The sequence below is a fragment of the Vanessa atalanta genome, chromosome 30 (assembly GCF_905147765.1).
Source record: "Vanessa atalanta chromosome 30, ilVanAtal1.2, whole genome shotgun sequence".
NCBI classification, from domain to species: domain Eukaryota; kingdom Metazoa; phylum Arthropoda; class Insecta; order Lepidoptera; family Nymphalidae; genus Vanessa; species Vanessa atalanta.
In genome coordinates, this window is record NC_061900.1 from 3,067,268 (window position 1) to 3,083,873 (window position 16,606).

At 37.3% G+C, this 16,606-nt stretch overlaps 2 protein-coding genes across 3 annotated transcripts; one reads left to right on the plus strand and one right to left on the minus strand.

Annotated features, from left to right (window-relative positions):
• The first annotated feature begins 136 nt into the window (after nucleotides 1–136).
• On the plus strand, nucleotides 137–1,939 carry LOC125075237. The gene is made up of 3 exons (XM_047686934.1): nucleotides 137–180; nucleotides 883–1,095; nucleotides 1,783–1,939. The coding sequence occupies exons 1-3, from the start codon at nucleotides 138–140 to the stop codon at nucleotides 1,905–1,907; spliced, it is 381 nt and encodes a 126-aa protein (XP_047542890.1). The 5' UTR covers nucleotide 137; the 3' UTR covers nucleotides 1,908–1,939.
• A 552-nt stretch (nucleotides 1,940–2,491) lies between these two features.
• Nucleotides 2,492–16,475, minus strand: LOC125075233 (zinc finger protein 184-like). 2 transcript variants are annotated; one of them, XM_047686929.1, is made up of 13 exons: nucleotides 16,292–16,475; nucleotides 14,489–14,611; nucleotides 13,182–13,583; nucleotides 12,204–12,373; nucleotides 11,963–12,025; nucleotides 9,839–9,976; nucleotides 8,387–8,464; nucleotides 6,743–6,913; nucleotides 5,398–5,508; nucleotides 3,547–3,658; nucleotides 2,971–3,066; nucleotides 2,721–2,899; nucleotides 2,492–2,596 (listed from the first exon to the last, which is right to left on the minus strand). In XM_047686929.1, the coding sequence occupies exons 1-12, from the start codon at nucleotides 16,394–16,396 to the stop codon at nucleotides 2,759–2,761; spliced, it is 1,710 nt and encodes a 569-aa protein (XP_047542885.1). In that variant the 5' UTR covers nucleotides 16,397–16,475; the 3' UTR covers nucleotides 2,492–2,596; nucleotides 2,721–2,758. The 2 variants fall into 2 exon arrangements, with proteins under 2 accessions (XP_047542885.1, XP_047542884.1); XM_047686928.1 differs by having other exon boundaries at nucleotides 2,508–2,899.
• Nucleotides 16,476–16,606: the final 131 nt, after the last annotated feature.

A 16,606-nucleotide genomic window follows, 5' to 3' on the forward strand; every position in this document is an offset into this window, starting at 1 on the left:
TGATTTATATTTATGTAAAAAAAAAAATGTTTTTATGATAAAAATAAACTTCGTTTAAACTTGATAAGTTTTTTATTTTACGATACAATAAAATTCGAAGATAAAATATGTAATAAACTTTTAACGATCTCGACAGTATGTTGTTTTTTGCCGCGCTTTTTCGTGTATTTTTTATCTGTGGTATTGTTATTTTTACATTATACGGACATATTTTTTTAAATTGGAATTCGAGTGTGGACAATACCTGTTCCATGCCGTGTTGCAGAACTATCGATAGTTGACCTCGAAGACTATTTAGGACATCGATAGTATCGTTTTGATCAATATTACCGATAGTGCTGTGACACGTGATAATAGTATCGATAGAGTATATGTCCATTTAAACTTGAAGGAAAAATTGAATTCGGCTATATTTTTTTTCGATAAAATTTATTAAATGTAAAATTTCTTGCGGTGTTTCAAGAATACATCGGTACTGGAGTACCGTAACGAGAATAGAGTGACATTTTAAACACGCGTCAAGTCAAAAGTTTTGTTTTAATGATATCGGTGGCAGACGACCGAATGGTCCACCCGATGGTAAGGGTCACTATTGCGCTCAAACAATGGCGCTGTGAGAAATATTAACCATTCCTTACATCACCTATGCGCCACCAACCTCGGGAACCAAGATGTTATGTCCTTTGTGCCTGTGATTACACTGGCTCACTCACCCTTCTAGCCGAAACACAACAATACAGAGTACTGTTATTTGGCGGTAGAATATCTGATGAGTGGGTGGTATCTACCCAGACGGGCTAGCTCAAACCCCTACCACCAAGTTTGACTTTTATCTCAGTGCTGCATTTAGTACACACTAAAATTTAACTTATATACTTAAAGGACTTGAAGCGAAGTCCATTTCAGAAGACGCTGTGAATCCAAGAAGCGTAAATTTAAATCTAAGAACATCATTCCAAGTCGACAACGACGAAGGACAAAATTTTAATTCAGAAGACATGTGGACGTTTCTCGCGGAGCAAATACGAAAAATATGCCAAATGTTGAGCAAGAACGGCAAATTCAAAGAAATAATCGAAAAATTAACAAATTATGGTAATCTAGAAATAAATCAATGTCATTTTTTATTATGAAGGTAGGGGGCAAATTGGCTCTTGAGGCTCTCCGTCTCTAAAACAGAGGCCCCATTATAACTTGGGCCGAGTCAGGTCGTGTACCAGCATGTGTTCTTATTGACATAGCCTATTCAATGAAAGTAGACAAAAAGACAAACAAACCTTAGATTTCCGTATTTCATGCGATTCGCTAATAACTCAGCTGTATTGTGCACTACTTAACTGAGAGTTTATGATTAATATATCTTTATTTATAATACAACACTATTGCACTTAACCATTTTAATTTTACTTCCAAAGTTCCGATAAGATTTCGTCGTCGTTAAGAACGCCATTTTTTCTCAAATCCATAGACTAATCAAGCTCTCGACCAATGATATCGCGTCAATTTGCTGTCAAGTGTTGTTTATTTGGCTTTTTTCTTGTTACGGTTAAATTGGGTACTTTTTATGGTAAGAAATATTTACTATTCCTTGTACCGCCAAAGCGCCATTAGACTTGGTAGCCAAGATGTTGTGTCCCTTATGGTGTAATTTACCTTTGTCACACTTCAAGTCGGAATACAACAAGAGTATTGTTGCTAGGCAATATAATATCAGTAGATCGGGTGGTACCCACCCAGGGGGGTTGGGTGAAGCTCTACAAATGGATTTCATGTAATTTTCAGGTTTTATCGTTGAAGAGAGATCGGATAGCGACGAGCTAAACGAAAAATCAAGATCAAAGGGGATGAATGAGGAGAACTTCAATTTCTTTGTGAAATCTAAGAAAAACGACAAAAGTAAAAACTGAATATAATCATTGCTTTATTTAGAATACCGGTTGAGGAGCGCGTCGTCATGATAGACATCTCAATGTTGGCAACTATACGTTATATAGGAATTTTTAATAAAAAAAATTAAACTTATCCGTATTTTCTTGCTGTCTGTACTCTTAATAGGCTATTTGACTGGTTTTTAAAATCCATTTTATATTATTTAGTAGAGGTTAAGGAACCCAGTAAAAGTTGTTTTTTTTTTTAATTTTAGTAAATATTTGCTGAAAAATATCAAAATAATAATTCCATATTCACATAGCGCGCGATAACGCTACTTTGACAATATGGCGCTGCAATGGGGTCGGTGACGTCACGACGTGACGACGTTCCTGTATTGTAAGCTGTGGCACATATAATCCACATACATGCAATTGACGTCATCATAAGCCCGACCAATCAGGAGCTTTTTGTGCCACGTGACAAACGTCTAAAAAAATGCATTTTTATTTATGGATTTATGAATTAATTAATTATATATAATATTTTCAACTTTCGTTAATAAATAACCATTTTTAAACTCATAATATATACTGATTACAATAATTGACAATTTATTTTTCGCATTGTTTAATAGCTTATCGTCTCACGCACACTTAGACATCTTGTACGATGCGCTTCGAATAAGAATAGGCTCAAATGTCAACTGTCATTTGAAAAGTACGGTCTGCAAAAAAAAATCAATTTTACACTTGAAATATAAAAACTTTTTTAAAATATTTTAATTGTTAAAAGTATTATCATAAAACGACTCTCTAGGTTACATTACTGACAAGGTGTTTTTCACATACAAATAAATCTCTCCTAGCTTTATGACGCGCGGCGGCGCTCAGTCGCGGCGGGCGTGCTTCTGGCGCACGTGGCGCGACAGGCACGAGTGCCACGCGAAGCGCGCGCCGCACGCGGCGCAGCGGTGAGCGGCGGCGCGCGCGTGCCGGCCCGCGATGTGGCTGCGCAGCTTGGCGTGGTTCTGCAACACCCCGCGAGCGTCACTCGACTGCCGCCCCGGCGGCGACCCGCCCGTCGGAGACGGCCACTCACCGGAAACGGCTTCCCGCAGTGATCGCAGAGATGCTCGACGACATCCTTCTTGTGGACTTGCTTGTGGAGGTACACGGAGTTGCTCGTCTTGAACACCTTCGAATGAAACGGACACGTCCCCAGTTAGTGACGTGATAAAACTAAAGCATCCATTCCACGAGTCGAACTCCCAGGGAACTACGTTCTGGCATCTTATTGGTCGATGACTCTAAGAAATGATTTGGCCAATGAAAGTCACGCGTATCATCCAATGAGCGCACAGGTACTGTTTCCTTTGGGAGCTCGTTTCATGATACATAATACTTTACGGTTTTATTGTCTCATATGTAGGTTTGAAATAGGTAGGCAGACTGGCGAATTGGTCACACATAGTAAGTGGTCACCACCGCCTATAGACATTGGCGCTGTAAGAAAATTAATCATCCCTAACAACATCAATGCACCCCCTTGAGGACTAAGACGTAATATCCCTGTAGTTACAGACTTACCATAACACAACAACATTTATATCACTGTTTGGCGGTACAATTAGCGGCGAATGGTGGCACCTACCGCCAAATAACGTTCAACACGTACCTTCTGACACTCGTCGCAGCTGTACACGTAGTTCTTGAGATGTTCCCAGTTAATGTGGTCCCTCAGGCGAGACTTCGTCGGGAATCTTTTCCCACAATCGCTGCACATGAACCTGTGACGTCATAACGTCGAAACTTACTAATGAACGCAAAATGAAAATGCAACACATGAACCTGTGACGTCATAACGTCGTAACTTACTAATGAACGCAAAATGAAAATGCAACACATGAACCTGTGACGTCATAACGTCGTAACTTACTAATGAACGCAAAATGAAAATGCAAACATTCATCGTTACACACATAATCAGTTACAGCTAGGTGATTCTGAAACTCATATTTCGATTCCACGTGTAAAATTTTTAATGAAAACTATATTTGGTATTCAGAAACTCGAATTAAAGGTATACTAGCGCCACTTTGTTAGATTGTAAGTAATACGAACTAATTTTCAATGAGAACTGTATTATTTGACATTAATTGCGATTCTCATACACGTTTTCGTTTTTTTAAAAATGAAACTAACTTCGACTTTATACGTCAAATTAAAAGTTGATATAATGTGGCGGAAGGCTCTAGTGAAAACTGTAAATCTATGTGATCTATTCAAAACGTGTTCGAGGACACGTTTATAGGAACTTTTATTGCCGGTTTTTAAAAAAACTGCACTATCATCTTGCTTCATAGTTTTCGCTTCACACGATATGACATATAGTTACGGAATACCGAATATTTTTCAATCCAAGGTCGTATCGAAATGAGTTCAGAAATGAAAACTGTATGTAATCCTAACGTGGTTTTTGCAGAATCGCACTACAGGTTACAGAATAAGTATGACAATAATGAAATATTGATGACTTCCAGGCAGGATGAGATTACGAACATCGTTAGATTACAATCTACCTCGTCAGATTGTAAACTGTCGAAATATTGTGAACCGTGAAATATGGTTGCAATTTAACGCATTATTTTTCGTTATATTGTAATCTGTCGATGGGAAGCGCTCCAATTGTGAACTGTCGTAGAACGGAATGCATCTCGCGCGCTGATTGGTTGAACGTTATGTGTTATTTTGTAATCTTACGGTGACATATACATATATTTAAATAACGTGACTTTGGATTTATAAATGTTGAAAAAGAGAGAGAATTTATTGCCGGTTCTTCTCGGTAGAATCTGCATTCCGAACCGGTAGTAGCTTTACTTGAAATAGTTTGTCAAATGACGATTCAAAAGTGCTTGTAAAAGTCTACTTGAATAGAGTATATTTTGATTTTGATTATTATTAGTTAAGTACTCTTTACGGGTTGTTTATATAACCTGTGGTAAACAGAATCAGCCCATACCCTGATGGAAAATTGAAGGTAACATTACTTATTTAATATTTAAAAAAAAAAACGAACAAAACAAAACGTAGTTTTATTTAAACTCTGTGGAAGAAAACATGGACGTGTGTGTGTGTATATGTGTGTCTCATTTGTAAGTTACCATATAAGGTTCTAAATCTCGTGTACCAGAGGTCATACAGTTCGGACCAGTAAAGTCTCACTATGGTTTTCTATCAGAAAAATATGAATTGAATTTCCGCATCAACAATTTCTGTCAAGGTCAATTTCAGCAATAACGACCTCTCAAGCTAACAAGACACTCACCATTCGATCGGACGGTAACACCAACAAAGACACATACCGTCCGAGATATTGAAAACACCCACCTTTCAAAACCAGCCCATGAAATTTTTCGATAGAGAACTCAGTAACTATTTAACTAGCCCAACCCACTTGAACCATAGACAAACCCGGGGTTGGTTCAGGATCACGAGAACATAGAGAAATTAGACTTGAACTCACTTGAAATCATTCTCCGACACGTGTTTCTTACTTATCTTCATGTGCTGCTGGTACGTCGCTATCGACGAGAACGTTCTGTTGCACGGCTTACAAACTAAATCCCCGTTCGCCCTGAAAGTTATATAAAACTATATCATAGCTTTGATTGATAATCATTGTAAATAAATAAATAAATATTGGACAACATCACATACATTACTCCGATCCCAATTTAAGTAACTAAAGCACTTGTGTTATGGAAGATCAGAAGTAACGACGGCACCACAAACACCCAGACCCGAGACAACGTAGAAAACTAATGAACTTTTTCTACATCGACTCGGAGTGGCGTACCCATGAAAACCGGTGTACACACTACTCGACCACGGAGGTCGTCAAAATTATTGACGGGAGGGGGGTGGTCGGTGTAAGGGGGGTATTTTAAAAGGCTACCATTGTCTTACAAGTAACGTATCATAAAACTACGAATAATAGAGATCAACTACAAATAGTGGTCCAATGAAAAATTGCAAACTTCGACGAGACAATCACTGATATCGTTTAACGAATCGTTTTTTGAATATTGTCGAACGTAATATGACACGTCGTACATATCCCACAGTTGGGCTAAAGTCCCCTCTACATTTAAGAAGGAGGTTGTACATTTATTGTTCTGATTTAAGTTGAAAAATTTTACTTGCACTTAAAGAGAATATAAACAAACCTCAGATTTAGATAGTCAATACGACTTGTTAACAGTTCAGCTATATTGTACACTGCAAGCAGTTCTTGAATTATATATCTCTATTTGAGAGCCGAGATGGCCCAGTGGTTAGAGCGCGTGCATCTTAACCGATGATTTCGGGTTCAAACTCAGGCAGGCACCACTGCATTTTCATGTGCTTAATTTGTGTTTATAATTCGTCTCGTGCTCGGCGGTGAAGGAAAACATCGTGAGGAAACCTGCATGTGTCTAATTTCAACGAAATTCTGCCACATGTGTATTCCGCCAACCCGCATTGGAGCAGTGGTGGAATATGCTCCAAACCTTCTCCTCAAAGGGAGAGGAGGCCTTTAACCCAGCAGTGGGAAATTTACAGGCTGCTAATACTAATGGTAATCTCTATTTACAATACGACACTATTACACTTAACTACTTATATCCACTTTAATTTTACTTCCAAAGATCCGAGATAGCAACATAGTCATCATTGACGAATAATCAACAAACACGATAGATTATATAGATCTCGACCAATCACGTCGCCTCATTTCAAGGTCAAAGCTGTTTATATATCTAACTCCTCCTGCCATTGAAATCGACTATAACCTTGCAAGTTACATAAGAATTCCAAATAAAACTCACTTGGCCGCGTGACTGTTCATGTGCCTCAACAAGTTTCCCCTCCAAAGGAATCTCTTGTCGCACTGCGTACAGGGGAACTGGTGTCTGGACTTGTTGACGGACTTCCTTATTTCGAGTTGGGCCTTGTGCCTGTCCTGGCCGGTCAGCTCCGGTAGGGATTCCGTTAGCTTTCTGGAAAAAAACGCTCTGTATAGTGGTACCTGCGTTTAGATTACGCTCCTCTCGTCGTCAATTTAGAAAAAAGTATTTATAGCTGGAGCGTATTTAGGTTATGTGCATATATTGAAACGTCAATTATCTTGTCTATGGTATGATTTTGACGTATGACGTAATTCCCTTCTCGTGTGTGTGTGCCGCGCTTCAAAGTTAGCTAGTGTAACGGACTATTATCCTTCTCCTATCCTACAAATGGCACCACCCATCTATGTCCTTCGAGCGTGTGAAGACCAGGGGGGGGGGATTTGTCAAGAAGAAAGTGTCTTCTAAAGTAAGAGCCCGGATTTTGTGGTAACAACCCCCCTCTTAATTCATCATAATGCAGTCCACTCATCTCTCGCGCGTACAATAGAAATATGGCGGATCAAATCAAATCAAAAAATCAAAATACTCTTTAATGTACACAAGTAAACATAAACTTGAATCACATTTAAGAAAGATGCACAAGAGGCGGCCTTATCGCTGAACAGCGATCTCTTCCAGGCAACCTTAGGGTAGAGGAAAGAAACAGATACAGAAAGAGGTAGGGGTTGGATACCCCTACCAGATATAAACATAATATATTAATAAATATTTAATAAACTTTAATGTATCAAGGTGCTCAGTTGTACAATAAACTCCCAACAGATATAAAACATGCTAAATCTTTGTCTACATATATAAGACTTTTAAAATTCCATATTTTAAAACGAAACAAATAATAATATAATAATAAAATCTTCAAAATAAAAAGACACTTCCAGTTACGCTCACTCTGTGATGTTTGTTGTTTTGCTATGAATAACTTTTTAATTTTACCCTCTGTTTCTGTTAACGCTAGTCATTATGTAAACAAATTTTAATGTACCTTATTTTTGTCCTAAGTGAATTTTATTCTTGTGAGAAATATCAATAAAGATATCTCAAACCGTATATCTGAATAAAATAATGTACAGTACCTGGTAGGTACCAAGCGTACATATATGTTTGTATCTCATTAGATATAAATTATATATAAAATTAAACTAAAATTCTCTCGAACAAAATACAACATTAAAGTGAAAGATTGTATTGTTTCAAGATAGTTATAAATGAAGCAAGTGATTGTGGACATGTGTGATTAATCAAAAAAAGAACGTTATTGCCATAACAACCGGTAATTCCAATATGGCTCCTGTTGTTCCATAATTAACATTGGAGTTAAAGAGGAATGTGAATATTGTTTAAAACAATTTGTATGGAATAATCTTGAATTCTACAATAATATGGCGGACGATTAAAATAGTGATAGCTATATTAAAAGATTAAATCAATATGGCAGTTGCTTGCAAATTATACCGACGACGTGATTAATAGAAAGCTTTTTTGCCATATTAATTAAATTATAGCAATATGGCGGATGTTTTATGCCATATTAAATTTCGAGTGGTGTGTTATTGTTTTTATTACCTCAGTTTAAGTTGTATTTGATGTTTTGAACTGGTTCGGACATGCTTCTGTAGATTCGATGTTGTTGTGAAGGACAATCTGCGAAATAAAAATTTGTGAATAAAACTAATATTATATAGACTAGCGACACGCCCCGGCTTCGCACGGGTGCATTTTATTAATAGAGAAAAATATATATTATAAATAAGAGCTTTAAGGAATAATATAACTTTTTACTAGTGAAATAAATATACCACAAACACCCAGACCCGAGATAAGATAGAAAACTAATGAACTTTTTTCTACATCGAACCCTGCACCTCGGAGTGGCGTACCCATGATAACCGGTGTACACACTACTCGATCACGGAGGTCGTCAAAAAACATTTAGAACAGGGTAATTTCGGTAGTGAAAAATATATACAGAAATATTCTTAAATATTTTAATTTTGACACATAAAAGCACATTATTAATTTATTATAATAAAATTAACAGTAGTAATTTTCAGTCTGTACATCACGTGACCTAAAACACGAGCCGCCATGATGTGACGTCATATAGGCAAAACTGACATTTCGATATCGTCTGGCACTTTGATAAACAACTTTTCTGGAGTTTTAATGTTAGTATTTTTACGTTACACTCAACGAAAGCGATTGTAATTCATTATTATCCCAAAAAAACACTAAATATTTATAGCTGTTAACGTTGAATGAGTGCCAGTCGTACACAACTGTTGATTTTATCAATATGACGTTACCAAAATGACTGACAGCGTTTTTGCGGGAATCAAAATATACTTTATTCAAGTAGGCTTTTACAAGCACTTTTGAATCGTCATTTAACAAACTCTTTAAAGTAAAGCTACAACCGGTTCGCAATGTAGATTCTATCGAGAAGAACCGGCAAGAAACTCAGTAGTTACACATTTTCAATATCTAAAATACAGTCATGTTAGTTAAATACAATTATATATGTATGTTATGTCTCCTGCCTGGAAGTCAACAAGCATTAACTCCACCCACTCATCAGATATTCTACCGCCAAACAGCAGTACACAGTATTGTTGTGTTCCGGTTTGAAGGGTGAGTGAGCCAGTGTAACTACATACACAAGGGACATAACATCTTGGTTCCCAAGGTTGGTGGTGCATTGGTGATGTAAGGAATGGTTAATATGTCTTACAACGCCATTGTCTATGGGCGGTGGTGACTTACCATCAGGTGGCCCGTTTGTTCGTCCACTTACCGATATCATAAAAAAAAAATACACATAGGACCGTCTTATGAGGTTCTACCGTTGTACAGGGTTCAGGGGGTGCAAAATATTCACGGTTTTGGGGGCACCTCGCCCATATGATTAAGTGTTGGACTAGCAGCGAGGTGCTTCAGAAGTTGTTTTTAAAACCGAGTAGAATATATTTATGGAAGATTTGATATTTGAAATCTCATGTTAATCTTATCAAAGCATACCTGCAAGGCGCACAGTACGGCTTCCTCTTCTCGCCCGTCTCGATGCGATGAGTCTCTAAGTGTTTCCTGAGCGACGTGCGCCATTTAAACGTCTTCCCGCAGAACTCGCACGGAAACGACGCCTGGTCGTCCTGCGCACTGGAAATTATGAAAATTACCAATGATACGATAGTCACTATTACGAATTACGAGAAACAATTTTGCACGAGACCATTGTGAAAAACGCAGACCTATAAGATCTCAACCAGTGACCGAAAATCGTTACAAGCCCAAACTGCGACGACCAGTGAAAAAATAGGTCCAAATTCGAGTAACGCCCAGACGTTATCCTCTTTTATACTCCCAGGACCGGATTACCCATTAAGCAGTGTAGGAAACCACCTTGATTCCCTAGTCCTCTAGGCAAGCCAGAAATTGGAAAATACGGTTTTAATTTAACAGTTTATATAAATGTCATAGACAAATTACTTCTATTTGATTAAAACGATAAACCAGAACCCAAAACCCAACCTTTTTTTTCTCGCTGGAAGGAAGCGTTACGCTTTTCCCCACGTGGAAGTGGGGGGTATGTACACCGAGTGAGACCCAGTAAACCGGAATACCCACTAAAAACCTAGCGGTACCCTGTCTTATCGGCGGCCCCCACGGGATCGCTTTCGCATGCTACGCTATGCGGGCCTGTAGTATTAGCTCGATTCTCCAAATAATCAATCATGATAATTCCCTCGGCATCCCAAAATACAGACGCCATAATCTCGCCTGCTCAGCTTGAAACCAGTGCAAAAAGCCGCCGGATTTTGGTATTTTTCAAGATCACCTCTTGAAATGCGAAGTCGCTTCTTTTTGTTAAAAAGCAGAGATGGCCCAGTGGTTAGAACGCGTGCATCTTAACCGATGATTGCGGGTTCAAACCCAGGCAGGCACCACTGAAATTTCATGTGCTTAATTTGTGTTTATAATTCATCTCGTGCTCGGCGGTGAAGGAAAACATCGTGAGGAAACCTGCATGTGTCTAATTTCAACGAAGTTCTGCCACATGTGTATTCCACCAAACCGCATTGGAGCAGCGTGTTAGAATATCCTCCAAACCTTCTCCTCAAAGGGAGAGGAGGCCTTAGCCCAGCAGTGGGAAATTTACAGTGTTAATGTAATGTAATGTTCTTTTTGTTCGTCGGTCAATATTCTTGGGACCCATCTACCCATCCAGACCTTCTTCATGTTCGAATAATCTGTCAGGATAGTTTGAATGCTTCCAAATGAGAGCCCTGTGATTTTAACAAAATTTTGGATCGTCAATCTTCGGTCATCTAGTAAGATTTCTTGATATCCTCGGTGCGGGATATAGGTGGACGCCCGCAGCGATGTTCGTCTTCAGTCGACATTCTGCCCAGTTTGAACTCACTCCACCTTGCAACTGTGGAATATGGAGGGGGGGAGTCTCCCAATGTTTCCACTAAGTCTGCAGGAATTCCTTATGTTCTAATTTTTTCAGGCTGAGGTACCTAATGACGGATCTTATTTCATTTTTCTCCGTCTTGATATGATCTCTTCGACTGCTTGTTTTCGAATTAATGACCTATTTATATATATTTTTTGCTCGATATTAGTGAGGGTATGCGTGATTAAAAACTATAGATTCCACGTAATTAGGCCCTGCAATAATAAATAAACAAAAATATTGGACAACATCACATACATCACTCTGATCCCAATGTAAGTAGCTGAAGCACTTGTGTTATGGAAGATCAGAAGTAACGACGGCACCGCAAACACTCAGACCCGAGACGACATAGAAAACTAATGAACTTTTTCTACATCGACTCGGAGTGGCGTACCCATGAAAACCGGTGTACACCCTACTCGACCACGGAGGTCGTCCTGGTCGCTCCTCGTACTATAAAAAATATTTAAACATCACACTTAAACCGCTGAAACTATTTCGATGAAATTATCGTATGGAGATAATTTGAGTCCCGGAGAAGGACATAGGCCACTTCTTTAATTCACTCCTTTGAGGGGGTTAAATGTGTGTGACAGCTTGTTTGCTATAGGTAAAGTTTTTTAATTTTTTGCGCGGACAAAGCCGCATGTTCAGCTAGTGATGTATATATTATATAACATTACCTTTGATCTGGATGTTGGGGATAACTTTCAGTATTGATCTCATAATCAAAATCCATGTCAGTCCTGAAATAGAAAAACATAACAAATTATTTTTGAAGTGACAACTTCTTATGGGGGGGTAAACCGCTTCGTTACGTAACGCGTTACGTTACGTCTGCATATTGAAGAGGTACGCAGGCAATAACCAAAAAAAATAATATAATAATAATGTACATACATTTACAAGAACCTCAGTACATACCTATGACAGTGTACCATATTATAATGTTTCAGGACGCCCCTCTTGCTTGCGAACCTCTCCCGACACACGACGCACTGGTATCTGCGCGTATGTTTGTTCGTGTGATAATTGTACGAAACCTCCGACGAGAAAGAACACTCGCATATCGAACATTTATACTTCGAAGAATTCTGAAAATTACACAATTAATCAGGCAGGCGGACTGACAAATGGTATCTTGTCCGATCGTCATAGTCTAACCACAAATCTTGCGAACTAAGATGTCTCATCCTTTATGCCTGAAGTTACACTGGCTTACTCATCCTTAAACTGCGTCAATATAAATAAATAATTGTCTATGCGACATGTTAATTATTATTTTAAGGTTATTAGTGCAATGGTTTAAGGCCCTAGCGATGGAAAAAGTACCAGAATCGATCCTGACCCTTGTGGCCTCGTCATTGTCGTCTCCCTTAGGCGAACGAGCAAGTGGGCCACCTGATGTTGAGTGGTCATTACCGCCCATAGACAACGGCGCTGTAAGAAATATTAACCATTCCTAACATCACCAATGCGCCACTAACCTTGGGAACTAAGATGTCATGTCCCTTGTGCCTGTAGTTTCACTGGTTCACTCACCCTTCAAACGGGAACACAACAACACTGAGTACTTCTGTTTGACGGTAGAATATCTGATGATGGATGGCTAACCTAACCTACCCAGACGGGCTTACACAGAGTCCTATCACCAAGTTAAACTAACACAAGCTTTAATCTTAAAAGGAGGAGAATAGGAACATTAGTAATTCTCTTATTAAATAGGGACGATACTACAATTCTTAAAAACGTATCACGCAGCCCCCAATCTCTCTCTTCACGTGGGTGTATTATGTGGGACTCCCATACCCCCTCCGTCTATTCGGGGTGCACCACGTGATCGCTTTCGCACGATACCGTGACGTACATTAATCTGAACTAGAATCTATGTCAGTATCTTACCATTTCATGCTTCAGACTAATGTGATCAGCGAGGTCGTCAGCATTAGGGAACGACATCACACACTTTTCACATTGAAACATTGCATTCACATAATCTTCTCTCAGCGCCAACTGCTTCAGTTCCTCTAAGATCTCTTCTTTGCTTAATTCTACTTCAACAAACTGTGCATCTTCTGTCTCCTTCTTTATGTGATCGTTCTTTTTCTTCTTTTTCTTTACCTTTATCAGGGGTTCATCGTCGTTCGATAGGTCTCTTTCTTCTTTGATGTCAGATAAGTATTCCTCTGTGTTTATTTCGGTTTTTATCACTTCTATTGTTTGTAGTGCATCGTCTGTTTGAGGGTACGGCGTCGATATCTTGTAAAGATTTGTAGTTTCTAAATTTTTGTACGGTAATATTTCCTGTAAATAAAATATTATATACGAGTATATAAGAATAAATGCCAGTTTCCCTTGGTGAAAATACTTGAACTTGATTCTGAACTTGACTGATTTTATTTATCATCATTTATAAAGTTTTCTAATACTTTTTAGAAGGTTCTTAGGAAGAGAAAATTGCAAAATTTATCAGAGAACACTTTCAGCCATTCTAGCAGTGTAAACAGTTTGTCCATTACGGATTATGAGCTAAATATTTATCAGGAACACATACATACATTATACAAATATTATAATAAGGTAGAATTTGTTTGATTATGATTGTATTTTTTTTTTATCATTAGCAGCCTGTTTCCCACTGCTGGGCTAAAGGCCTCCTCTCCCTTTGAGGAGAAGGTTTAGATATTCCACCACGCTGCTCCAATGCGGGTTGGCGGAATACACATGTGTCGGAATCTCGTTGAAATTAGACACATGCAGGTTTCCTCACGATGTTTTCCTTCACCGCCGAGCACGAGATGAATTATAAAGACAAATTAAGCACATAAAAATTCAGTGGTGCCTGCCTGGGTTTGAACCCGAAATCATCGGTTAAGATGCACGCGCTCTAACCACTGGGCCATCTCGGCTCTCTTTGATTGTATGTAGGGGGTAAATCTCCCGAGCAAAAAAACTAATCCTCAAAAGTTTCCACAGGTATAAAGCTACATTACTCCTGAGTGCCATAAAGTATAAATATATATTTATATCACTTTCTTTAATAAATTAAAACCAAACAAAGCCTGGGCTGGCCACTAGTTATAATTAAAGATAGGACCATATGTTCCTGAACAAGTGCGAGGGGTAACTTTGGGTGAATTTTATCTATATAAAGTTGCTATAACTTATCCGAAGAGGTGTATCAATAAATATATTAAGAGATAACTTACTATTTGAGCATAATTGTTGAGTGCTTTATACGATTGCTGTACCTGTTTTTTGTACTTAGTAAACTTTAATAGGAGGCCGGCACATTCGTAGCAGAGTTGGAGTTGTTTCTCCAAGTAGGTATTCTGTAAAAATATTGCAAAGTTATGTACAAGAAAATAATAAATAGTATTACTACTGTGTTTATATTGATTACACAATCAGCAGCATTGGAAAAAATCAGGATTTAAAAAAAAACTCGAATCAATCACTATTGTTTTGATTTTTTTCGTTTTATTATTTAATTTAATAATATTTTGTGATGAGAACCAGTCAAAAAAGTTTCCAGTGGTGAAGCAATTGTTTGTGATAACTTCTTCAGCTGCTGTGGAAATTGTGTTATCCACCTCTGGAATCATTTACAGCAAATTAAGAAACCGACTGGAAGATTTTTTATTCAAATATTATAATAATTATATTGATTTCTCAGGTTTAAACGACCCTAGTTAGTAGCTTAATTATAATTTCTAAATTTTTCTAAATTTCTCTTTGAAAGAAAGTGAAATTGAACATTTTTAGTTAAAGTCAAATAACAGTACACTGTATTGTTGTGTTCCGGTTGGAAAGTTAGTGAGCCAGTGTAATCACAGGCACAAGGGACATAACATCTTAGTTCCCAAGGGTGGTGGCGTATAGGTGATGTAAGGAATGGTAAATATTTCTTACAGCGCCTTTGTCTATGGGGGTGACCACTTACCATCAGGTGGCCCATATGCTCGTCCGCCAACCAATGCCATAAAAAAAAACTTAAATCATTGGTTTTTATTGAAAACATAATTTGATTTAAATCAAAATGTTTTTAATGCCAACCCTGACGCTCAGTAGTATAGAGTGACATTGTTATCAAACACACATAATCTTTCAACTTATCAATATTTATAGATAGATTGTCTGTCTTTGGTGAATCTATACTATTTTATTTGAGTTTATCTTCATTATCTAATTATCTATCTATTATAAAATATGAATCACTGACTGACACTATGAGCATCCTGTAGGATATTACACGGGAATTGCTCTAGGAACATAGGTGAACTCAATGAACGGATATTACATGAATTCATCTCCTACATGGTTTGTTTTAAATAGGGGATGAAAGTTTCTTTGGAAATTTATTATTTCTGATCTTGGATATATGAAAATTGTGTACATGTTTAGAATGTATATATGTATTATTTTTAACACATTAAAAGTTATATATTATGGATGAAATTACAGTAAACCGTTCTATATTTTAACTTAATTAAATATTAATAATATTTGCATGTCAATGTTGGTTGAGTAGTAGGTGCTATTAAAGTATTACCAACATCTATGTAGTTAATGAGAATTCAATTGATTTATTTTAATACTACTTATTTAATAGTGTTAGTAATAATAAATGTTTTTGTTGATTACTTTCGATACCTGATTATTTACTAAATAGAAGTCACTAGAAAACATTATTAAGATGAGTATTTTAAGTATAAATCCTCCTGCCGTATGTAAGTGATAAACTCAAAAAGAATCAAACAGATTTTTATGAGGTTTTCACTAATGGACGGAAAGGTTCAGCAAGGTTTAATTCATAAAAAAATCGGGCAAATATTATTATTATTATTATGGTGATTGTTAAAGTTTTCGGGAAAAAATATGCCGACTAATATAGCTGTATATTATGACATAAAAGGTTCATGTAAATCCTTATTCTACCCGTGTGAACCCTGGTCCTGTAGCTAGTAACAAATAAAAAGCGAATACGTGTATTTAACGTAAACTTTCGTTACCGGTAGTTCACTTATAATTTGTATAAAACATTTTTTCGCGTTATAATCCTCAATTTTCACCATCCTACGGTCATTGTTGAGACATCCACAGCAAATCTCAGTCATTATTAAGACTATAATTACATTTTTATTGATTATTTTGATTTTATTTTAAGCATTCTGTTTTGTTTGGATGTTAACGCGACCACAGATGTCACACACAATGTTAGTCAAGTCAAATGTCATAATATTGACTAATTTTTTGCAAATATAGCTTTGTACAACTAAAGTCATATAAATTAAAGGCATTTAATATAAGAGTTCAATATAACAGTT

Bases quoted from the DNA above. Each gene is read 5' to 3' on its own strand.
- LOC125075233 (XM_047686929.1), bottom strand. From the start codon at position 16,396: ATGACTGAGATTTGCTGTGGATGTCTCAACAATGACCGTAGGATGGTG. The intron at 12,026-12,203 runs GTATGTACTGAG...TTTCTATTTCAG, and splicing joins AATATGGTACACTGTCATAG to GACTGACATGGATTTTGATT. The intron at 9,977-11,962 runs GTAATGTTATAT...CATAATTTCCAG, and splicing joins CCCCAACATCCAGATCAAAG to TGCGCAGGACGACCAGGCGT.
- LOC125075237 (XM_047686934.1), top strand. From the start codon at position 138: ATGTTGTTTTTTGCCGCGCTTTTTCGTGTATTTTTTATCTGTG. The intron at 181-882 runs GTATTGTTATTT...ATATACTTAAAG, and splicing joins TCGTGTATTTTTTATCTGTG to GACTTGAAGCGAAGTCCATT. The intron at 1,096-1,782 runs GTAATCTAGAAA...TGTAATTTTCAG, and splicing joins CGAAAAATTAACAAATTATG to GTTTTATCGTTGAAGAGAGA.